At 42.1% G+C, this 26,211-nt stretch overlaps 1 protein-coding gene across 2 annotated transcripts in view; it reads right to left on the minus strand.

The window, feature by feature from the left end:
* Positions 1-26,211, minus strand: part of CTBP1 (C-terminal binding protein 1) — a 166,037-nt gene that overhangs the window by 57,050 nt on the left and 82,776 nt on the right. The window contains exon 1 of one of the 2 annotated variants that reach the window (XM_053458176.1): positions 9,481-9,522. The exons of the other annotated variant lie outside the window; for it this stretch is intronic. Coding sequence (XP_053314151.1) covers positions 9,481-9,487 — 7 coding nt within the window. The 5' untranslated portion in view covers positions 9,488-9,522. Of the gene's footprint in view, positions 1-9,480; positions 9,523-26,211 lie in introns of those variants that run through there. 2 annotated transcript variants of the gene reach the window in all.

Below are 26,211 nucleotides of genomic sequence, written 5' to 3' on the forward strand. Positions count from 1 at the left end.
TATATAATTTTGTCTTACAATATTATCTTCATTTAAGTTAAAATAATGAACACAATCTGTTTTTAACGAATAACACAGAAAATTATTGTACTCTTATTGAATACATCAGTCAAACATTCGCAGTGTGAGTTATTATGTGAACTCCTAGACTAATCACTTCAACAAAAGCTAATTGGAGTCAGGAGTTAGCAAACCTGGAGTCCAATCAATTATGTATCTGCTGCCGTGAACCATGCCTCACAAAAAAGAATTCTCTGAAGACCTACAATCAAGAGTTGTTGATTTGCATAAATCTGAAAAGGGTTACGAAGAGATTACATGTTCATCAGTGCACAGTTGGACATACTGTTTATAAATGGAGACAATTTAGCACTGTGGCTACTCTACCTAGAAGTGGGCAGCCAAACAAGATGACTCCAAAGGCACAAAGCAGAACGCTCAATGAAGTAAAAAAGAACCCTAGAGTAACGTTTAAAAGCTTGAAGGAATAATGGAAACCCCTTAACATATGTCGATATGCAAATCATTGAACAGCCATAGAGTCCATTGTAGGACACCACGGAGAAAGCCCCTGCTCTCCTATTTAACATCGCTGTTCGACCTAAAGTTTGATAAAGAGCACCTTGACACTCCACAACACTACTTGGAAAATGCTGCGTGGACTGATGTAACTAAGTTTGAATTGTTTGGGAAGAACACGCACCACTACGTATGGCATAAAAAGGTCACCACGTAACCACATGGAAACATCATCCCAACAATGGAGTACTGTGAAGGGAGGATCATGGTTTGGGGCTTCTTTTTCTGCCCCAGGGACTGGACAGCTTGCCATCATCGAGGGCACAATGACTTCCTAGTTTATCAAGATATCATACAGGATAATGTCAGGATGGCTGTCCACCAGCTGAAGCTCAGTAGGAGTTGTGTAACGCAGCAGGACGATGACCCTAAACATCAAAGTAAATCTACCACAAAACAGTTAAAAAAAAATGAAAATCTGCCTTTTGGACTGTCTCAGTCAAACCTCACTTAACCCATTACGCTGAGACGCTGAGGAATGAGGTCAAGAGTGCCGTTCACAACGCCTTGACTGGTTTCTCTTGCTCCTCTATTGTCCTGACCGTGGCTTGTCCATTACTCTCCATTTGTCTGCTGCCTGCCTTGACCCTTTTTGACTGTTTTTTGACTACGATCTCTGCCTTATCCCTTGCTGTACCGTGTCGTTGGTGAATACCCTCTCCCCGCCTAGTGTTCCCAACTTGAACCCTTACAGGCCCTTTTTTGCTCTGCCATTCTTCAAGATTACGCGAAAAGGCTTAGAAAGCAAAATAAAAACATAAAAACAGGTAACCTAAGTTCTGACTGAGGATATAAAGGACTCATCAGAGAGTCATCAGTGGCATGGCCAACATCACATGGACAATCTCTCCCATAGTTCTAAAGATTTCATACGGCAGCCCCAATAAGCATCAAGAACAGAGATGATTTATCCGTGCGGAATGTTCCTCCAAAACACTCGTCAGGTTGAAACGTTCTTGTTAGAATAAACTGCGCTACTGTCAGGGCAACCACAGTGTCTCTTATCTGATGATAAGTTACCCTCAGGCAGTCAAGAAGCGTCCAATTAAATAGCAGTTAAGAGGTCAGGTCTGTTGAATTCTGGTGCGTTCCCTGCGAAATATATCTAGTCCGTGAGGAATAGGAGGCATTATAGAGGATTTACGCTGCTGATTAGCAATAAACTACTTGCAATCTCGAAGTCATTGTTTATAGTCTGATGACCCCCTAGAAACCCATTTTCTGCTTAAAAAAAACCCCAAAAACCATTAAATTCTACCGTTCCAAATCAGGATGAAGAAAAGCTTGTACACACCGTCTACACAGAACGTTAAAAGAACCTTCCACCATAAAATAAACGGACAGGACTACCTACAGAAACATCGACCCAACAGTCTACGACAGGTGCGTATTTAGGATTAAGTGTCTGGCCAAGAGATTATGACAATTTAGTAAAACGTTGATGCTCTGGGCATAATCCGGCCATCGGGATTTCTGGTAAGATTAACCCTTTGTGTAACAGGAGGAAAAAGAATTCCCACGATGCATTTGTCTACAGAAACCTTAAAGGAATGGGGGGGAAACTCATCGGACGCTGGTGAACGTATACATCTGCCAATAACCAGCAGATTATCTCACGTCTCCAGGGGTACTTAATTATATTGGTCAACAATTTTGGAATGGTTCCTCACGCAAAGGACAAACCAACACCTTGGTCTCCATTTTTCAGACATACAAAGGGTAAAAATTTCAGAAAAAAAGAAGAAAAGAAACTGGGAATGTATCGGTGGATAAAACTGCGGCAAACATGAGGACAATAAGGTAGTCCAAATAACCTTCACTTTCTGGCAGCTCCAGCGTTCTAAATACTTAATTATGGTTTAGAAGACACATGCCTAATGACTCGTTCACGGATAAAATGCAGAATGCGACGGGGTCATCCAAATGACGTTTTTGTCAAGTGAACTATCGTATTTAGGAAGGTGAGTAAGGAAGCCAAGCCGTCCAGAAAGATTTATAGGTAGAAAGAAAAGAGGAGTTTATCATTTTCGCATCTGACTTCTCTTGGCAAGTCCGCCGTGGCCAGTTTGAATCATTGCACGCGGCCGTTAACGGCGTCTCTGAAGGCCACCGTTTGGAAATCCTCTCAACCTGCCTCTCTGCAGATAAGATGGCTATAGAAACATTTCAAGAAAGAAATGCATCATGACATCATTTTTACAAAAAGGAAAAAAATAAAATCATGACATCTTCCAAAACGGCACAAAAAGCAGCTGTATTTATTCTTATATGACTTATTAAACTATAATATATATATATATATATATACATACATATATATATATACATATATATATATATACATATATATCTATATACATACATACACACACCAGTATATATATATATATATATATAAAAAAAAATATATATATATATATATATAAATATATCACATTGATTCTATTACTGAGTTTCCAGCCCCCTCCCTTACATAATTGTAGAGCTCAAATAACCTCCTATTGATAAAAAAAAAAAAAAAAAAAAAAAAATCAGAAAAGAAAAAAAACAGCATGCATATGATAGGTGAATGAATGAGGCCGCTCGTATGATCATTACTAATAACAACTAAAAACACAGAATAAAATGTAAAAAAATAAATGGTTTACCAGAGAATACTAATTCAAAACACAGCGTACAATGAAAAAGAAACAAAATAAAGGTAACGTAGAGAACCGGAACGATTATCACGCGTTCCCCTCCAAGGGGCAATTTGGGGCAGGACTTTATAATCGGAACATTACCTTGTTTAATTCTAGCCGGCGTAGACGGCGACGCTCGGGCGCAATTAATCCTCCTGCCATTTTCAAATTACCGTCGGTCAGTTCCCAGGCAAAAACTACGCATTTAGCAATTGAAATGACAACATATTTAATAAGAATGCGCTGCGAGCTCTTCCGTGATGATAATACATTAGAAACCTCATTGAATATTCATAGGATTTATGACAGCTGTGACGGACACGCAATCGTAGCTTCAACAGACAGCCGTGCGCGAGTTAAAGAGACGGAGAAACAAAACTTACTAAAGCAAGACTTGGCCTTCAAAAACTTGGAAATCAAGTTAAAAACAAACAAAAAAAAGAATAAATAAATAAAAACATCCTGTTTCCCAGGACCGCCGGCGTTAATCTGATCTGTGCCGGGTGCCAAATTAACCCAAGCAAAGGCATTTTCAAATGAATATTAAATATTTGGAAAATAATTTTTTTTGGGGGGGGGGTGGTTTTTGGAAATGTAACAACTACAGTGCATAAAATTATGAGAAGATCCATAAAAATTATTCTTCTGCATAAAATCCAGCGCACCACACTCAGCAGATGCTTTACGGCAATGCTAATGAAGTCTGTTACATTAGATTACATTACATTAGCCAGTGATGAGCTGGGTGATTAAGACCGAGTCAGTCTATTATCTACCACAAGTGGTATGACAATATCGTAGAACTAGAACCCTAGCAGAATAAGTAAAGGTTTTCTAAAGAAAAAACAGTTTTCTGCTTGAACCTGACCATTCATTACAACTACTAAGCCATTCATTCATTCACTCATACAATGATCTTCCGACTTGAATAATGAATAAGCATTCGTACGCTGGAACCCATCTCATCTAAAAAGGAAACCCGCTAACCCGTTTAGACTTGTAGAAAGGCTCGTGGGTTTATTTACTAGATCGGAAGTTCGCAGATGAGTTGAAACATTATAATTCAACCACTTCCAGGGGGTCCGTCACTCGCGAAGCTTTCATCGTAATAATTGGTTTGGTGTTATTTGGTTTAATAATAATAAGCTATTCGATCTTAGGGAAGCGGGGAGGGCAGAAGGTGCCAGAAATAGCAAATCTTCGCTAACATTATTTCCCGTTTCCATTGTATTTCACATTTTTCAACCACAAATATCTGTAAAGAGTCTGTAAGCGCTCTTTATAAGGTTTATAACAGAATATTTATTTGGGTCTACTTGCTGTTCCACAGAACATTATTACCTGCACTCACTAGCGTGTTAAAGGGACGCTCCCTATAATAACTGTGTGGTCCCTTTAAATTCTCGTGGTGCCCCCCCCTTTCTTAATGCATGGGGGGGCACAGAACCCCCACCTATATGTTTTTGCCCCTTTCCACCACCCAACTATTTGCCGGGCAGGAGACTTGTACTCCATGTACAAGATATGCTTGGCTCGGAGAATGCGGCTGTTTCGGCCCCAATGCACATGCGCAGAAAGTGCTCCCATCTAGTCCCTTAGTTAAAGGGGACAGGCTCGCTCAGTGCGTCTCCCTTCCCTTGGTTGGCATGAACAGATCATAGAAGGGTTAATCCTGAGCGTGCACTCGGGAAGAAACCGTGTAACCATCGCCAGAAAACATCTGCGGAGAATCGGCTCTTGGTATTTATTTTTAGTTGCAGTGATGTGTTACGACTGAATAAATGCGTAGTCAGAGGGTAGTAGATAAACGGAACAGCCTCCCAGCAGAAGTAGCAGAGGCTAACACAGCGAGTGGATTCAAATTGTCCATTTTTCCCCCAATGTAAGGGGATTGAACCCGTTTAAGTCTCTGGTCAGTGAGGAAAGCCTGACCAGATGGCCGAATGCGTCTGATCTGCTGTCAGGTTCTACGTTACTCGTTTCTCTTGAAGTCATTGATGATTCTCATGGCCGGCGGCGGGCGCTCCCTCCTCCGACGAGCTACTAAGTAACCGGACGGCCCTGAAAGAACGATTCGGCATGAAAGTGGTTGGAGTCGACATTAGGAGAGCTGTAACAACAAGCTATCGTTCTCGGGCTTCTAGACGGTGACCGAGGTGCGAGCGCCAGCACAGAACACACAGAATATCGAACGTTAACCTCCTTCTGATCGTTCTCACCGCTCCGAAACGCAGACGAGACACGGAACTCCACCAATGACCAAAACGATAGTATATATTACAAGATAGCCAACAACACGGCTCGCACAACGTACAGGCGGAACGTTAACCTGCCACGCTTTAAATTACACACCAAAGGGACAGTTTAATGTCACCGGCCGCACCAGGACAAGAAGATTAACAGAAATAGCATATCGACATACCTGGGAAAAAACCCGGAGATCTCCGGTTTCCGACTCAAATCCCCCAGGTCGCGGGAGCGGGGTCTTTACATGCCCCGCTCCCCGCCCATTTTCCCTTTAAATGGGAGTGTTTCCCACCGGCATCAGCCGGAATTCCCACCGACATCGGCGAGCAGCCCTGGCAGCGTCCCGCAAGGGAAGGCTCTGGGTAGCCGGAGCGAAGAAGTTCCCAGGTACGCGTATGAATTAATCGTATGTCCTCCACCCCCACCCCAGCCTGAACGGCTTCTAACGGGGGTAGTAACTTGGCAAAAGGAGGAAAAAAAATAATTAAAAAATATAATAATCATGTAAATCCTGGAATAAGGAAGTTATGGCAGCTGCTCCCACTACTATACAAGTACATATATATCATACACACACGCTCGCTCAGTATATACAATATATATATATATATATATATATATATATATATATAATACACACACGCAAGCACAGTATATATTATACACTAATGCAACCATTCAAAAGTTTGGGGTCAGAAATCCAGCGCAGACACCTGTATCTTCCTAGGTGTACAGAGGCCCTTTATCACTCCCATCACTCCTGTGTTCCAATGGCTCTTTATCACTCCCATCACTCCTGTGTTCCAATGGCCCTTTATCACTCCCATCACTCCTGTGTTCCAACGGCCCTTTATCACTCCCATCACTCCTGTGTTCCAATGGCCCTTTATCACTCCCATCACGCCTGTGTTCTAATGGCCTTTATCACTCCCATCACTCCTGTGTTCCAACGGCCCTTTATCACTCCCATCAGTCCTGTGTTCCAATGGCCCTTTACCACTCCCATCACTCCTGTGTTCCAATGGCCTTTATCACTCCCATCACTCCTGTGTTCCAATGGCCCTTTACCACTCCCATCACGCCTGTGTTCCAATGGCCCTTTATCACTCCCATCACTCCTGTGTTCCAATGGCCCTTTATCACTCCCATCACTCCTGTGTTCCGATGGCCCTTTATCACTCCCATCACTCCTGTCTTCCGATGGCCCTCTATCACTCCCATCACTCCTGTGTTCCAATGGCCCTCTATCACTCCCATCACTCCTGTGTTCCAATGGCCCTTTATCACTCCCATCACTCCTGTGTTCCAATGGCCCTTTATCACTCCCATCACTCCTGTGTCCCAATGGCACGTTGTGTTCGCTTTTGCAATTATTTAACAGCCAGAAATTTCCTTGTTTTCCCACACTTTTGAACAATCGTGTGTATGTATGTGTGCTAGTGTGTGAGTGTGTATGTATGTGTATATATGTATGTGTATGTATGTGTGTTAGTGTGTATATACACCGTATATAATAACAGAAGAGGTAATATGGAGGCAGTTCTCTATATTGTGAAGTCAGATTTCAGGTACAGCTGCTTTTTACAGACCGTTCCCCGTACAGCCACGTCCAGCGGTATAGAGAAGCAGTAACAGCTCGGCCCTCCGCGGCCCGTTAGAAGCACAAACCCCGGTGTATGCAAAACAAAGGCATTTTTACATCCAGAAACAGATTTTCTCTCTTCCTACGACATCAAAATCCATTTGCCATCCGCTCAAGCAGAAGGAGTCTTAAAAGAGCATCTGCCAAGCAGAATGCCCCTGCGCGGGAGCAGGCGAGAGACCCCCTGCGCGGGAGCAGGCGAGAGACCCCCCCCTGCCGCGGAGCACCGAGGAGTCGGACAGGTCTGCGATACCGCGTGACCTCCATGCTCCACGGAATACACACTGCCCGGACACACGCCACACACAAAGCGCTTCATAAACAAATACTAAACGCTAGACCTGGACAACGGACCCACAACTCCCAGCACACTCAGCCAGCCACTGCTGCACGCATAAATATACCGTCCCCAGGAACAGAGGCGCTTAAACGTTATCCTCCGGCTCCGATACACCAACAGATCCGGCCTTTCATTATTTCCCCATCCAAATAAACTGGAAATTTAGCATTTTCAGTTTCTATGGCAACAGCCTATCGGGGTCTGTGTTTGTGTCACATGATAATTGAGCGTTCCCGGCAAATATTCAATTTGGGCGAAGTTTACACGGTTGAAGGCTTATTTGTGGGAAGGCTGGCGGCGTCCGCTGGGCAGCATACCCAGGACACTTGGCAGGTATGGTATATATGTAAACAGAGAATATGTCATTTATAGGAGACGGGGGTATAACACAGAAGTAGTAGAGTCACATCCGCTTTCAGGGCCTCAGAGGTCTCTTTTTCAGATGTCACCGTCTGATTAACCTATGATCGGTAGAGGAGCCAACATGAAGGAGGCCACGTGGAGAGCCTGGGATATTATTCTTTATTCATCGCCAACATATTCCGCAGCGTGGTACAAATTACATAAGGGGTGCCTAACATATACGGTTACAGGGACACGCGTGAAGTCTGTATGTAGTTTGGTAATATATTTAGGTGACAGGGAAGGGAGGCGGGGCTCTAAGCACATGCGTGAAGTCTGTAGTTTGGTAATATATTTAGGTGACAGGGAAGGGAGGCGGGGCTCTGAGCACACGCGTGAAGTCTGTATGTAGTTTGGATGGTATTGTGGTATATCGAGTGACGTGTTCTCTCAATCAATAGAACGCGTTATATGACATCATCTCTTGCATTATGTAAACATCATGTTCAGGCAAAGCGTCTGATCTCACGCCTGCGCTCGGCTTAGAGGTTATCCGAGGAACCAACAGGAGGTCGGTGAGAAGCACGGGGCCGCATACAACACGGCATCTAACGGTGACAGTGCCCAAAATCCCAGGACAGTTTGCAGCTACATAGCGGAACATTGCTGCCCTATGTGATAATATTATCTATGAATACATTTCATTAATCAAGTGAACAGTACCTTCCCGTATACATATATGTATATACACACACACACTATACATACATACATATATAGACACACACACACACACACACTTTATACACATACACACAGTTATAAGAATATTTTAAGTATGACAACAAACAGCACAGGTGTGCGCATGCATTCTGCGCAGGTACACATTATATACACACACACACATTATATATCGATCTGTATTCTGCGCAGGTACATTATATATAATAGAAATACTATATATAGATCTGTAATTTTTAATTAACTAGTGATAAAATGTATGACGTCATAAAGCCCGGATCGGAGTCCATAATAAAGTCATCGAGCGATAGAACTTTCCGTGAAAGTAATTGGTTTCCGGGGGTCTCCGCTTCACAGCACCGAATAGATACACACCATCGATCTCATAATTGGGGATCCCAGTCCCTACAAGCAGCACATGGGCCCAACGGATTAACTCATTGTTTACCGCAGGGAAACGATATGATCCCCAAACTGCAAAGCCTATGCACCGGACTGGGGGCTGCACCGAGACCCCCAGGCTGGCAGGCGGTATAAACGGATAACACTCCGGGGGCAGAGAACTCCTTCCAAAAACTGCCAGACACTCTCCGCATATCTACGGATCACACAGCTTTCCGATTGCTCTTTTTCCGCCCCAGTAGACCTCTTACCAAAATCGAATTGCATCCTTTAACCAAAAACTGCCAAACCAGCTGAGTCCCGATACCCCGCGGAAGGGCAACACTGACTGACAACATACCCCCACCCCTCCGTGATCCTCTTACACACAGCATGGGATCAAAGCCACCCCACCCACAGAACGACCCACGAGCAGGGAGCCTGCGCAGCCAACGGAACACACACAACACTGTCTGACTGGGAATGGGGAGGAATAACACAAAAAACCGATGCACAATGTTCCAAACCTTGCATCTCTCCTCCTCTGGGGATTTAACCAAGCGGAATATGAGAGAGGCTGCGAGAATAGGAAGCAGGCAGGAAACTGACCAATCAACGCGCACGGCCTCTCCCGGCCAGCCAATCCGATCCGGCCACCGTTGGAAGCCGGCTAATAGTATCAGGACAAGCCGCGGGAGGGGGAGGGGCGTGAGGTGCAGAGTATTTATAAAACGGCAGAAGGCGTCAGAAATAAATAGCTGAGAAAGTAAAGTGCTGGCTGGGGGTGATGGGAGCTGCAGCGAGGGGGTAAACCCCCCAAACAATAGTCATTAACTCTTTCAGCGCCAACGGACACACACTAGGGCTCTCTGTACCCAATGACCGGCCGACTCTGTGCAGCTCTGGTTTTGAATGTAGGGACTGTAAGAAGCGCCGAGTAAATTGTTGGCGATATATAAATAAAAGTAAATACCCCTCGGGGTGAATAGAACCATTTGTCGCTACAATAAGAGGGTTTTTTGGGGGGTTGGCTATTAAAGGGTTAAATAAGGCTGTCTCGATTGGCCACGCGAGAGATTAAAAGCCTCCGCACTGGCGTGTTTAAATTCCCTAATGAAATTACCTCTACCACCCCTACTGGGAGGCTGTTCCACTTATCTACCACCTGCTTTGTCCCAGCCCCGTACTCTGTACCAGCAATCACACATCCCCACACCCGTCTCATTTGCCGCGTTGCAGTGGAAGTACTGTTTTGTCGCTTCTTTTGTCAAAATCATTTTGAAATCACTATTATTTTGTATTCATATGATAAAGGGCCATTGGAACACAGGAGTGATGGGAGTGATAAAGGGCCATTGGAACACAGGAGTGATGGGAGTGATAAAGGGCCATTGGAACACAGGAGTGATGGGAGTGATAAAGGGCCATTGGAACCCAGGAGTGATGGGAGTGATAAAGGGCCATTGGAACACAGGAGTGATGGGAGTGATAAAGGGCCATTGGAACCCAGGAGTGATGGGAGTGATAAAGGGCCATTGGGACACAGGAGTGATGGGAGTGATAAAGGGCCATTGGAACACAGGAGTGATGGGAGTGATAAAGGGCCTCTGTACGCCTATGAAGAGATTCCATTAAAAAAAAATCAGCCGTTTCTAGCTACAATAGTCATTTACAACATTAACCCCGTCCGCGCTGGATTTCTGATCCATTTCAATGAACAAAACTTGCTTTTCTTTCAAAAACGAGGAATTTCTCAGTGACCCCAAACTTGGGGTGGTGAAGAAATTATTATTATTTTGACATACCTGAAACTCTGGGTATTTTGCGCAACCCTTGGCAGTATGAGGAAAGTTAGTATCTCTTAGTTAGTATCTCACTTGCGCGGGTACAGTATACGGCGGTCACACATTCAACGCGATTTCAGCTCCCTGACTACGTTATACATTATGCAGGGCCAACCCCGGGAGGTCCTCCCAATGCTAAGTATGCATTATACAGGGCCGGGTCAGTGGATTTGCCCCTTTATTACGTAATCAGCCAGAAGGACTCCTTCGTTAGTGAATATTCCTTAAGGACGTATTATTCCGACGCAGCAAAACATAAAGCACGCGCCGGCCAGCTCGCCGCTCGCGGGAACAGTCCTGCATTTTCTCAGAGGATCAGGGTCTAAGAATAGCGCAGGATTAGGCACAATCGGCCCTTTGTTCGCGCTGAGATTTCTCGTGATCTCAGGTGAAGTTTTTTTGTAACAAAGATTTACCCCGCCGGGGGGTATAATTTCCTGAAGGAGTTGCCATTGAACGGAAAGGTTACTCTCTGACCTTTATTCTAATGCTCGTTGTGTTACTTGCCGTTTACTTATAGGTTCAGAGCCGTGCGTTAACCCTTAACCGACCAGACCCATACACAAAATATTTACTCCATAACCACAGGATGTACAGTTACCCAAACGCCGGGCTTTACAACTATATGAAAAGATAAGAAATGATGTCATAAAGTCATTTTAAAATAAAATTAAAATACAATTCTAGCTCCAAATTATTTGGCCCTCAAAAGACCCCCGCGTGCAGTTAAAGGGTGCCGGTTCCGAGCGGTCCGGAGCGAACGCGTTAATAACGACGGTAAGATTTTGCTCTATTCTGCGCTTGGGAAGGTAGATTTTATACGGGGAGACTGGGGAAAGGGTTAATGACATTCACAAGGTCAGATGTCAAATAATAATAACCTTTATAATCATACAGATTCACGGGGGGGGGGCTTCAGATTCACGACACCTTTCAGAATCCCCACCTTGGGGAATAATCGGCTTCACGTACCGGCTCGCTGGACCGGGTGACCGCTGTGAAATAAATTGACCCCTACGTACCCTGCGGTGTCCCCCTCCCCCTATAGGAAGGTCAACCTGCTCTCCTGCGCCATCATCCCCGCGCGCCATCATCCCAACAGACGGGTCCGGGTCATGGAAATGATGTCATTATTTAAAGATACACTTTACTAATCACCTGCATTCAAGCAGGGCTGTCAACCATAACATACAGGTAGCAAAAAGCACCAACTGGGAGTCTTCTATACGATCACAGCGGGGGAGAATAGAAAGGAGTCGGCTCCAGACTGTAAGACCCTGGGTGTCCCAACAACTTATTCCTCCTCGTCATTCTCTCACCAATATTAGATATACTATATGGACAAAAGTATTGGGACACCCGACCATTACACCATCAGGGACATTGATGACATCACATTCTGAATACACAGACATTAATATGTAGTTGGTCCCCCTTTGCAGCTATAACAGCTTCCACTCTTCTGGGAAGCCTTTCCACAAGATTTTGGAGCATTCATCCAGTAGAGCGTTTGTAAGCTCAGGCACTGATGTTGGACGAGACGCCCGGCTCGCAATCTCCATTCCAGTTCATCCCAGAGGTGTTTGATGGGGTTGAGGTCAGGGCTCTTCGCGGCCGGTCAGGTTCTTCCACCATTGGTGTAATGGTCGGGTGTCCCAATACTTTTGTCCATATAGCATACCTGCCCAGGAACGCAGGACCCAGCGGGGGCTTCATACAGAGGACAGACCGGTTTAAAGGGTCCTTGGAAAATATTTCCCGCGAATACGATACGTCTTAAAACTAAACCGCAAGAGATGAAACCAAACAGGTGGACGGAGCACTCAGTCTTCCGTCGGATTATTTTTATTTTAAATACTACCACTGTGGGAAAGAGTTATATAAATATTAATGTTTCTTCATCTGCTGCCGACAGACAAACGTCTTTATACATTCCACGCAGCGCTGGTCGCTCTGAAAGCCAAAACGGGGGAGAATTACTTAAAAGGCTCCCTACAATCCCAAAGTCTCCGGTAACCCGAATAACCGCGGCGAAATTATTATATATTCATTAATTTATTAATGATATAGATTTATATACTCACGGCGTGCGTGAATCTATAAACTGACTCCGAAAATTAGTTATTTATTAAAATTGAACTATATATCACAAATCACACTTTTTAATTAATTTTATTTGATTTTTTTATTTTTATTTTTATTCCAAGCGGAAGATTAAATAAATCACACTCGGAGCCGATGTGGCGTCGCGCGATAAACCGCAGAAATCGCCTGCGATGGAAACCCCGGATCCATCGGCATCGATCTAAATAACAGCAAACAGAAATTCACAAGAAGCGCTGTTTGCGCAATACGCTCCGGAAACTGCAATAATCGTTCGTTTTCTACAGTATTCCACCTTATGCTGTGATATATTTTTTTTCCCACGAACATCTTGTTAGGTTGTTTTTTTTTATTTTGTTAAATTGTTTCTAAAATCAGTCCCAAGCAGTGAAAATGTTCCGGCAGTAACCACCGCATTACCAGGACGCTTAGTCGGCAGGAATTTGGGGCGCACCAAGAAATCACGCTTTTACCAAACCAAACCGTAGTGCAACAACCAAGCCACACAAGGACCGTACATCCCAACAGTCCCCAGTAGCTGCCCTCACACTCCTGCTTTTGCGGATCATGAGCAGATCGGGGGAGATCCTCTGATCTGAGCCCCCCCGACACAAACCCCACTCACCACCGATTTGGACACCGGTATGAAATATTTTTTCCCATGGGGAGCTTTGGTCCATATTCTCCACTTGCTACTCAAATACTTATCCCAAACAAGGTGACACCCGGCTGGAGAGCCCTTACACCATGAGAGGAGCGGAGAATGGCTGACAGGGGCAATTATCTCACTACGGCGGGTTTACCCCAAAAGTATTAACGTGGAAGCACAGAATGTTGCAGGAACTGTAACTGTAATGAAATGGGCAATTCCTTCATTCATGAGCAATGTACTCAGCTGGTGGACGAATAGAAACAGTCCCCACGATCACATCTGCTGGGAGGCTGCTCCACTTATCTACCACCCTCTCAGCAAAAAAAATGACTGAGTAACATTTTAGGCACAAAAACCTAATTTGTGTTAATGTTGCGAAATATGCATAGGAAAAAACAGCTTTACCTCCATGGTGAAAAAATCCCTTCATCCGCCAGGCAGACTCATCGATGTCTTTAAATGCCAAGTTGGCGTGGCTCATCCCTGCCGCGGAGGGACTTAATACCCGTGCAGGCTGACAGTGTGCTTAATACACAGCCCCTACAGCCCCCTTCCCATACAGTCACGGGAGACGCACAGCACTAAAGGGAGAACGGGCTGCGTGCAATTAACTCAAAACGTAACGAGGCCTCAACCCCAACTGTGACCATTAAGCCCATGAGCTACTTCATGTAGGTGGGTTCTGGACACCGAAAGGTTAACGCAAATAAATAATGCCCTAGATTGTAAGCTCCTTTTGGGCAGGAGCCCCTTTTTTCTCGTTTCTGTAATGTGATACACTGTTAGTTATGTCCTGTTTACCCTTTGTACAACACTACAGAATATGTTGGTGCTATATAAATCACTCAATAATATATATATAACAGGGAGAGTATGACATGAGCTTGTCTGATGGATGGCTGAGGATGTTGTCACACCAATCCCGTTCATAAACCTACGGTTTAATCACAATCTATTCAATGCATCAAAAGTTAAATGATTACGAGTGGCTTTGGCTAAATACCGAGCGCCCGCAATAAATACATTTCAATCACACTGTAGGTGATAATAAGAAATGTACGTTACATGACGTCATTCATCTCATGGACAGCGGCCAAGAGCTGGACACTTGGCTACTGTAATAAAAGAGGAAGGGCAGTGGAGAAGCGCTATCAAACTAGCCTTAACCCGTTAACCCCTTCAGTCCCGGGAGTTTTCATTGCCCAAGGACCAGATTTCCTTTTTTTTTTCTCATATGTTATGTAATATGTTTGTTAAGCGATGATTCCCCCTTTCCATATTTGATGAAGCAGCGCAAATTGTTCATCATTTTGTTTAGAAGAAGTGGAGCCTTCTATAAAATCACAGCGATGCGCGATCTGATTCAGGAAACTACATTTCCCAGCAGGCAGTGCATCCGACCGAGCACTGTTGAACCACAACCGAAGCTAAATAGGTAAGTTCAGGTGTAAGGGACAATCTAATGTCCATGACACCCCCCCCCCTTGATGAGTATTTATCGTTCTTCCAAAATGAATAATAATAATAATAATAAAATAATAAAAAAGAGAAGAGGCAGCTCTGCTGCTGCAGCTGCCCCCTTCTCCATGTTCCGACTTCGTTTCCACTCGTTGGCTGTTCCCATTGAAATCAGCAGCATGAAACATTCACAGGGTCATGCAGATTTCACATACATTAACCCCTTCATGACCCGGCTGTTTAGCAAATATTGTACCCCTCGTGACAATAGCTGCTTTAGCGTTTCTGCAGTGTTTGTGTTTAGCTGTAATTATATATTGTTTTTGTTTTCTAGGGCAAGAAGGGCTTTCTAGATACCGTTATTTTGACCATATAATGTATTATAAATATGGTGCAAAATTGGGAAAAAAACACTTTTTCTGACTTTTATTTGAAACATATTTTACTCATCTACAAAACCTAATGGAATAGATTCTAATATAGAATAGAAATATCCAATGATTTTTTTTTTACAAGGAATAGGGCAATAAATAAAACTAGCATATTGCTATTTTCTAATGGCGTAAAATGCCCCCTTACATTCTACACTATTCTTAGTTTTGTACTTGGGGGCAAGAAAGGGTTTTTTCTAATATATATTTCTAGCAGGAGGGGCAAATTTATATTTACAGGGCACTTTGCCCCGCGTTGCTGACCGCAGTACATGCGATCATCCTGCAGGGGGAGTTCAGAGGTCTCAGGGGGGTCTGAACCTTTTTACTTTTATTGGGTCCAGCCAGCAATTTGGTTTGTTTACTGGTGAGTGGACTTGGTATTAGTTAGGAGGACACTTGTTTAGTCAGTGCTCTGGTGGGAGATGAGTTTTTTCTTATGTTAATTTTTATTTATTCTATACAGTTTGATTTTGTAATAACATTGTCAGTAAAGTGTAAAAAGTTATATGGTCCAGATAAAGCATAAATATCCTTTGCACTTTGCATCTTTGAAGGCACGAAACACGTTAAGCCTTTTTCGTCCCATGTCCTGTAAGCAAGGATTTATTTGATTAAATACTGAGACAAACGGGTGCAGAGTTTTCTGTTAATTTATGGCAATTGTGATTGGTGGCATCTTGGAGGTGCCTTTGACTTGTATTTAACCAGCCTACGTAACCGATTTGTCAGGCAGGCAGGTTGTTCGCCGAAGGGCTGGAGAGAAGTGCAAGAATGAGAGTTTGCAGTGATGCATGGGGGAGGCTAAACTCTCATTCTTGCACTTCTCTCCAGCCCTTCGGCAAACAAACTGCCTTCTGCTACAGCCAAATATTTCAAGTCAGTCCAGAGCACCTGCTGCCATTTTCCTGCAGCCCAGTTCCTGTATTTTCATCGAGCCGCTTGGCCTTGTCTTTCATCTGCCGCACTAAGCTTCCTCGGTCAACCTCTGCGTCTGTAGTCCTCAACATTGCCTGTTTTTTTGTGCTTCTTCAAAAGAGCTTGGACAGAACATCGGGAAACTCGTTACAATGCTGAAGCGGTGTAACTACCTTGTGTGTTGTTTCTGTGCTGAGTCTTGCTGTGGTTGATGACTTTTGACATTAAACTGTCTTCAGGAACCTCACCTTGTTAGTGAGTTTAGCTGCTCCTCACCCATTCCTATTCCTCCGCCATGGCTGTTTCTGTTTCAGTTAAAGATAGCGTTTCAACCTACATACGTTTGGTATAGTTGTTTAATCATACAGCTAACTATATGCCTACAAAATCCCTGACATTGTGCAAGTGTACCTAGAAGAATTGATGCTGTTTTGAAGATGAAGCGTGGTCATACCATATATTTATTTGATTTCGATTTTTCTTCTGTTCACTGACTTTGCATTTTGTTTAATGATAAAAATAAACTATTAACGTCTCTATTTTTGAAAGCATTCTTACTCTTCAGCATTTTTTTCCGCACCTGCCTAAAACTTTTGCACCGCACTTTATATAGGACACAAATGTTTATGTCTTAATTGCAATAAAACCTCTACGTGTCTACGCTAATTGTTACAACACAATATTTTGGAGAGGCGATCAGCCTGCACCCCTTGCCGATAAAACCACACTTTAAGTATAATGCGTAATATGTCTGCTTTGCTTTACATTTATTTCAAGCAGATAATAGAAGGAGAAAAATTAAAATCACCAGTTATGTTATTTTTTTTCCTCTGTGGAGTAAAAGCCTTGAGGTATAATTATAGTTATCTTTTGTGTTACTGACACCCTGGAGATCGTGAGTGTGCTGCCTACAAAACGGGAACAAAAGATGCTATCAGCTTCCCATTACAAATATATTGCTGTCAATGGAATACAAAGTTTTATAATTGGTATAATTATTTTTTTTTTGTTTTGTTTTGTTTTTTTTTTTTACAGCAAAATGTTCCGCTATGCGAGTTATACCAGAAATTCTGACTTTAAATGGCAAGGCACATACGTATGTCATAAAAAATAGAGCATTCTGTGTCAGGTTATTTGTCAGGATTTTGTGCCCCAAAAAGCAGACAAAATGTATATTATGTTGCTTCTACGAAAGCAGAAACCAGGCCAAAATGGAGGAGCCTGTACCTGCCGCCCTATTATAACAGCAGGGTCATGTGATATGGTGTCACATGACTCCACTGAGCTCTCGGTGCCCCCTAGTGGTGGCAGATGCAAAAATCAGCTCTGCATAGAGTCATATTATGCATCCAACACCTGAAATCATAGCTGAAAGGATGCCATTCCTAGTCACCATGGAGGCATGGGGCTTGTCAAACCCTGCTTTACCCATAGGCTGACCATAGGCTACCTGGACGATAGGGTCTCTTACTCACTCATACTGCCGTTCCAACACCAGATCAGGTCCTGCAGTGCTCTGCCACAAGGGTAGTTACGTGTGGGCATACACTGAGTAGGCAAACATAACATATGGGCAAGGGTATCCAGCCAACAGCCACACGTATGTCATTTGGCAGCCGTTGGGCTTAAAGTTCCAAGGCCACTTAGTCAACTCAAGCATTGCCCTGCCAGTGATGCCTCCCATGTTAAACTTTTATCAGAATTTTACGCTAAAAGGCCTTGCCTTTTATTCATCTCTCTTATGACCTCTTATGTCACCGGTACAAATATTCTACTTACATCAAACACTTGTAACATCTTTATAAATCACCCCCAGTATATATTATTTCTCAAAATAAAAAAAAATAAAATAAAACAATTTGCTAAACCAGGGTTCAAGGTCAAGGGCCACAAGGCTGAGGACAACAATGGCACCCCTTGGAATTTGGATCAAGAAGTTGGCACACCACATTGAATGATATGGTTTATATTCATTCATTAACATTCTGAACAATGATTATACATTTTTATAATAACAGAAGAACACAAAACCCCTCGTTCCTTTAAAGTTTGGAGGTGTGGGGGTAATTTAACTCATCTGTTTCACCGTGTATAAATATTAATATGTGAAAATATGTCTCGATTCCGGGAATCAGGACGGCTTATTTCTGACTAAACTGGCAAAGGCACTGCATGTATTACAGAATAATCCAAACGCAGAACTGTCAGGGTACCAGCCGCATTTTGGCAGCAGGTTGGCACCTTGACTGAGGATATCTGCCCGACGTTCTGCTAGATGCCAAGTGTTCAATAGATTCTTACGCACAGGAGCGAGGCTTATGCAGAAAACAAATGGGTCTGTAATATGTGCGGAGAGGAGTGAGCAGAAGGGCAGAGAGATATCGTGTTGTGTCTGGGACAATCGGAGGTCACTATATGGACGAAAAGACAAAGGAAAGAATAATGCAGTAGATGGGGGGGGCAGATCAAGATGTACTGCTCCAACATTTCTTACTTTTTTGGGGGGGTACCTCTGATTTGATGCTGTATGTATGTCCTGGAAAAAATGTTCATTCATGTTCATTCATGCGCAGTACTCAGGAAAAGTCACAAATGACTTTTTCCTTACTCCAGTTTGGGGTAGAGACGTGAACGTAGGAATGTAAATGTAGCAGGGGCCTCCTAGAGTGGTTTGCCCAAAGCCAAAGTTATTTTATATTTAGCATTGTTAGATATATATTTCCTGACCACAGTCAGACAGATGGGTTGATTTTGGCAGCTCGGCCACAGCTACAGCAAGTGGAAAATGGAAACATTTTTCAAAACCGTTAAAATATTTAATGGTTTACAAAAAAAAAAAAATCAACATCTGAGGTTCTGAAACCAATCCTGAAGGCCATTGGCGGAGCTTGTGTCCGTCATCGCTAAAGGAACATAAAGCATCCAGATGTATTTGATAAGTCTTTTCGGGAAGGTTTTTTTTTGGCTGTTTCTACCAGTTCGACACTTTTTTTGGGTGCAGATAGGAATGAACACTAAAGCAACTAATAATCAGCTCACTCAAAAACAACATGGCGGAAGGGGAAATGACGGCTCAGGACACATCTACGCTTTCTACAGCTAAACTCGCCGCTTATCGAAAGCATAAGGAACAAATTGGATGCAGAGAATGTGGAAAATGGTTAAGCAAAGTGGGAGAAAAGCACGATGAGAAACGTGGTGGTTTTACTTGAATGTTTTTCCTGGGTTTAAGGTTCCACGCTGAGTGCTCTCGTGTTTAGGTAACGCAGCTGTACGTAGGACAGAAAGGTTGTACAGGAATTAGACTTGGCCTAGAACGGCGCATTATACAGCGGAAAGACTCCCAGCCCTGCCAAATGCCGTGTAACCATTCTTAAGCCAGCAGATATTGTTTTGCTTTTTTGGCAATTTTTGCAGTCTCCGGAGATTGTCACTATAATCCGGGTTATAAAAATGGATTATTGAGATTAATTTCAGTATTTACAGTGGATCCTTTTAGTGGGACCAAGGTTGATTTTAGGGGAAGATCAAAAGAATACTGCCTCAAATATCATGCGGACTGAAAAAAAAACAAAAAAAAACTTTTTTGACAACTTTTTGGCAGTTTGACCTGTATGCCAGGGGTTAACATGTGTAGGGCTGGTGTGGCTTAATAGTTTAGGACACTGGGGCTAGTTCTAGGGCTGTTAAGAGTTACCAGTTAAACGCCTGTGCATTATTATTACTATTATTATTATTAATCATGAGCACATTTTTTTTTTTAAAGAAATGCTCGTTCCATTTAGCCAAACAATATAGGTCTCTGTGGTAATTATGTTGTGAAGTACATAGATATACAGAACTGTGCATAAGTTTTAGGCAGGTGAGAAAAAAATACTGTAAAGTAAGAATGTTTTTAAAAATAGACATGTTAATAGTTTAATACTTGCACTAAGTCAGGGGGATTTTGTAGGCATATATTTAGTTGTATGATCAAACAATCATACCAAATCATGAATTCATTATGCAGGTTGAAACACAATCATTAACTGATACAGAATAAAACCAGATGAGGAACAGCCATACTCACTAATGAGGTGAGGTTGCTGAAGACAGTTTAATGTGAAAAGTCATCCACTGTGGCAAGACTCAGCACAGCAACAACACACAAGGTAGCTACACTGCATCAGCAAGGTGTTACCCAGACAGAAATTTCAACCCAGACAGGGGTTTGCCAGATATTCTATCCAAACTCTTTTGAAGAGGCACAAATAGTTGGGGAATTTTGATAAACAATAAAAGCAGAGGTCGGACAAGGAAAGATGAAAGAGACATGATGCTTATTTCACTTAGCAATCAGAAGGTTGTCTGCCAGTGCCTTTAACTCAGTGTTGGCAGAAAAAAAGAGGGACCCTGGTTTACCCATCTACTCTCTGGAGAAGTCTCTTCAGAGGTGGTGTTCATGGAAGACTTGTGGCCACAAAGCCATACCTCTGACGTGGAAACAAGCGACTTTCACAAAAACAGAGGAACTGGGATGCAGAAAAATGGCAGCAGGTGCTTTGGACTGATAAGTCAAAACGTAAAATATTTAGCTACGGCAGAAGGCCGTTTGCTTGCTGAAGGCTCGGAAAAAAAGACAAGAATGAGGTTCCTTATAAATTTGGGGCTGCATTTTTACAAATGGAGTTTGGGATTTGATCAGAATGAATGGCCTCCTCAGTGCTGAAGTACAGGCAGATAGCTATCCATCATACAATACCATCTAATTGGTCCCAAACTTATTCTGCAGCACGACACGGACCCCAAACATACAGCCAAAGTCATCAAGAATTATCTTCAGAGTAAAAAAGAACAAGGAAGTGGTGGTTTGACCCCCATAGAGCCTTCATCTCAACATCATCATGTCTGTCTGGAATCCAATGAAGAGACCGAAGCAACTGAGGCGCCTAAATCCACAGAACTGCGGTTAGTTCTCCAAGATGTTTGGAACAACCTGCCGAGTCTCTTAAAAAACTGTCTAAGTGTTCCTAGAAGAACTGATGCAAAGGGCGGTCACACCAAATATTGTTTCAATTTGATTTTCCTCCTGTTCTCTCTCTTTGCATTTTGTTACATGATAAAAATAAACTATTAACATGTATATTTTTAAAAGAATTCTTACTTTACAGCATTTTTACTGCCTAAAACTGCACATTACTGTAAATACGTAGAATTCCAGTCCGTTAGTGGTTCTTTTAGACCACCGTAGTCCTAGGCTCCCTTCCAAGTTAGCGCAGGAACTTGTTACTTAATGCTTCCATTTTAAACTTTGTAAATCTCCATTTTTTGTTATTTTTTTTAATGTACAAGTACCCTCTGAAAGGTTTCCTGGAATAACTGGTGTTTTACGGATTAAGAACAACCGATCGCTGTCTATCTGCCCGTCCTTCCGTCTTAAAGTGTTTTGGCAATGTTGTTTTAACATCGTTTAAAGATTCTAATCGGAGTATGGCGGCCCAAGGCTTCTTGGTGTATAAACGCACACTTTGAGACTGGCGCTAATGATACCTGTTATTACTGACGGCCAGGCGTGCACAATGTGTTTCTTATCATATCGATCATTTAAATAAAAATAATGAACGCAAGTGGATAGGACCCTTTAAAACAACTTGGTGGGAAATCAAATCACAGTTGTTTCTTTTTTTGTGATGCTGGATCCTTTCAATCCAAATATTTCACTTTGAAAAACACATTTTTTAAAATATTTTTGAAAATATTTAAAAGTGTAATGTATCCGATTAAGTTCAAGATACGCAGAGAGAGGAGATTAACCCTCTCCATGCCGTACATTCACCAAGCGATATTTTTAACTTCCAAGTCTTTTAAAGAAGGCCAATTACTCTCACAGACTGCTCTCCATCTATGCTAATATCAAAATTGTCAGAATGCTCTGCGCTTGACTTGAACAGAATAATAATTGCATTCCCTCACATCGCGCGCCTAAATCATTTGTGAAAATATTTTTTTAGCTCTGGAAATTGCTTTAGAGACAACTTAATCACACTGTCAGATTACTGTCAGAATGTGACACGTTCTACCAAACCGCTCGTATTAAATACATTCTGCTGCTTACCTCTTGTGATGTCTTACAGGTGGATTTAGTTTATAGAAGTATCAGGACACTTGTTACCGGCGCTTTATCATAACTTACTTAATGCATACCTCCCAACAGTCCTGAGTTTTCAGGCAATGAGGATCATAGGCTGGTTGGGGAGATTACCTGACCAGCCTGGGGAGTTGGTAAAATCGAAGGAGGTCTGCGCCTGTTGTGGGCAGCCTGACCACTGGACCACCTCATGATGCTTGCGATGCGATGAACATTTGAACACCTGAAATGTTGAGGGAATGAATATCGGGCTCGATCCACCTACAGAACACTCAAGGACTCCTTACATCATTTGGTAAAAGCAGCGGGTGAAGTGCGGGCCGGGCATGGAAAAATATTGGCGAGGAATCAGGAAAATTGAGTTGAATATTATCTGAAGCTCAGTTACCACGAACCCATGCACATTTGTCTTATGGTCTCCCAAAAGAGCGCCAACCTCTGGAAGTGGAATTTAATAAAAACAACACCATGGCGTCATAGAACATGTCATGAGTCCTAAGATGAACACTTTAAAGCCACTACATTATTTCACCAATAGCGGCTCACTGCTAATCTGCAGCATGACCACGGCTGCCTGAAGGCACATCCATACCATGACATACAATATATATACATACACTTTCTTTATGTGCACTGGCTATATAAATGTTATGTAAAACCTTTTTTTTTTTTTTTTTTAACTTTTTTTTAAAATATTGTACTAAATTATAGTTTATCTAGGTAAAGTTTCAAAAAAAATTGTTTTAGAAAAAAACAAAACTAAACGAGAGAGGGGAAATCATGCTTGAAAACAAAAACAATATAGTAAATGTACTAAAAAAAACAAAATAAACACAGTCATTATACCTACCAACTTCAATGTACCCACACATCTCCTGGGTCTCTGGTAACATATAATAATATTGTTAACGTTTGAATAGAATATCGGAGATGTAAACTGTTCATTATACAGAAGAAACCCACCAGGGTATCCCTTTTACAATGCATTGGTGAAAAAAAAATTTAGTAAATAAACTCAAAATATGCCGAAAGACGGGCTATAATCAAATCACAATCTAGCAACACGTTAGACAAAAAATAGAATTTTATGGTAAAGAAATATCTTTAACTGGATGGGTAAAAATAAAGTGTATTATATATATATCACAATTGCGTAAGAGGTATTAGGTTGTGCAGGGATAATAACAAAAAAAAAACAACATAAGTGTTCACTAATTATTGTATTATTATTATTATTATTACTTTTATAAATAGTTTATTATTCATATACAAAATTACATAAATATCAATCAATAATATTAAATATTTAGATCTCACATACTGGAGCTGTGACTATTACAAAATATTTTTTTTATATTTCACCTGTTAGCTGCCAACATAGAACCCGCATGTTCTGCAGAAAATTAAAGTAAAAGACTTTTTTTTTTTTTTACTTATTATTCATTTATAAAAGAAATTTGTCCCATACATTTGCTGCTCTATTAGAAACATTGTAAACCCTTACTTGCTTACCGCATCGTTTATTTCATTCTGTTGAAGCTGTCTGACTGTATAATTATGACGATGATAGATTGAAGTTATGTGTATAAGAAAATGAGGATAAAATGCTAAAAAAAATGTTAAATTTAAATTTATACTCCAGTTACACCTGGTATTTGGTGAAACATCATTTTTTAAAGCCTATTCTCTTAAACCCATCATTCAGACAGACAAGTAGGAGGATGATTGTGGTCGCTTAATATTCCATATTGATTCGGGTACACGGGGAACGCTGAGTGACCGGTCAATAAATTTAATCTCAACTGTATTAAGTGTCTATTTGTTACTAGATGACGTTAATCTGTTTGTCTGATTTGATTTGAATCGGACGTCACCCTGCCAAGATTGATAAAATATGGATAGCGTTAACATTTTAAAGCACTCCTAGGTGGTTGTAGAAATTATACTCAACCTGCCAAGGTGTTCATTATGCCAGGGGCAAAAGCAAAAAAATGCGTGTTATCCTTTTCATTTCCGTCTCACTTGCTAAACGTGTTAGATTTAAAAAGCCCAAAACTTATAACGTAAGTATAAGTGTGACAAAATGAGCGTAAATGGAGTGCTTGCGGTAATAAGGAGCCAGTGGAGGGATTCAAAAACTGAGGAAGCAGAGGAAGAAAGTTCTATAAGGAAGAGTATTGGAGAGGAGTGAGTCGAGACACAGGAATACCAACCAGACGGGTATAGCAATAGTCATGGCGGGAGATAATAAAGGATATGATCCTGGGTTTTTGTGGGAGGAAAGGTGGATCTGGCAAGGGACTGAATGTGAGGCATGAAAGAGAAGGCCGAGTCTAAGGTGACCCCAAGACCTTTATCCAGCTCCTCCGGGCATGTGAGGCATTCACCCAGTGGTCGTTTTATATAAACTTGCTCATAAAGTTCAAGGTTTTAGGTTATCTGAGTACGGACTCCTTTCGTTAGGTCGGATTGTATGATTTAATGCTGACGGTAGGAAGAACTGTACTGCTCCCTCAGAAGTTCACTGATACTGGAGGTTCAGAGTTCTGACTGGGTGAACCAGAAGAACATGGAGTTGGATGGCTCCTCACATGGTGTACATATTAGGTAGTTTTTAGTGTATATTTGTAACTGGGGAGTTGGCCCCCCTGGGGGCTCTCCCTCTCTTAATAGGAGGTATTAAGGAGTGTGTCTAATTAAAAGAGTTGGGATTTACAGAACGTATGGGTAAAATCCGGGGCTTCTATGACCGAGCGCTGGCGTCACATGACCTTCCGTTGCTCCATCATAGAAGCCCCAGCGGAAGTGCGAGGTAGCAGCAGAGTTTCTATACACGCATAGCGCAGACGTTCACTTGCTGCCCCCACTAGACACCAGGGAGTCTGAAGCACGGGGGACAAGTCTGGGGATGCATTTGTAAGTGTGGGGGGCAGAGTGGCATATAGGGGGGGTATAAAGGGGCAGAGTGGCAAGCCCGGGGCATATGTGCATAACTGGGGGTCAGAAAAAAATGCATTTTTCTCAATCATAGTTTCTATTAAATATGAAAAAATAATTTACATGCAAATTAATATTTACTAGTAAAAACCTTTTTCCTATAGGGTCGTCTTATATTCGGGCTTTTTCTTTTTTTTCCCTAAATTAATATTCAAATTTTGGGGGGTCGTCTTATAATTGAACAAATATAGTATGTTAGCAGTGATTGGCTTTAAATTGGTCAAAATGTCTCCAAGAAGTCTCCCCATATTTAAACCCCTCCAGGTTCGGCCCTTTAAAGTAAGTTCAGGAAGACATTCTCTTTTTGGCTTATTTTTTCCACAGTATAAAAAATATCTAGTTTTGCGGTCAAGTCGTGGGTATAAAACACCACAACCAGGAGGACACTTAATCATAATTTGTAGCTCAATTATGAAGGAATGGTAAAAATATACGTATATCACCCATTCTGCAAATTGCTCTGACCTCACAATAGATATGAAGAAAACCTTAAACCTCCAGCCCTCGAAAGAGTTGGAAAACACATTTTTCTTTATAGAATCAAATGCTTTGCTCAGCAAATATGTTCTGTTGAAATATTACGAGCCAAAGAGGTCAAAATGGCTGTTTGCCTGGAGCCCATCGCAGGCTGATGCTACCATGGTTACTTGGACTATGGGGACTAAGAAAACAATTTTAACATGTTATTTTCTTATTGTGAATGGTGCAAACAGCGGAGGGACTGGTAC

The sequence above is a fragment of the Spea bombifrons genome, chromosome 1, assembly GCF_027358695.1.
Source record: "Spea bombifrons isolate aSpeBom1 chromosome 1, aSpeBom1.2.pri, whole genome shotgun sequence".
NCBI classification, from domain to species: Eukaryota; Metazoa; Chordata; class Amphibia; order Anura; family Pelobatidae; genus Spea; species Spea bombifrons.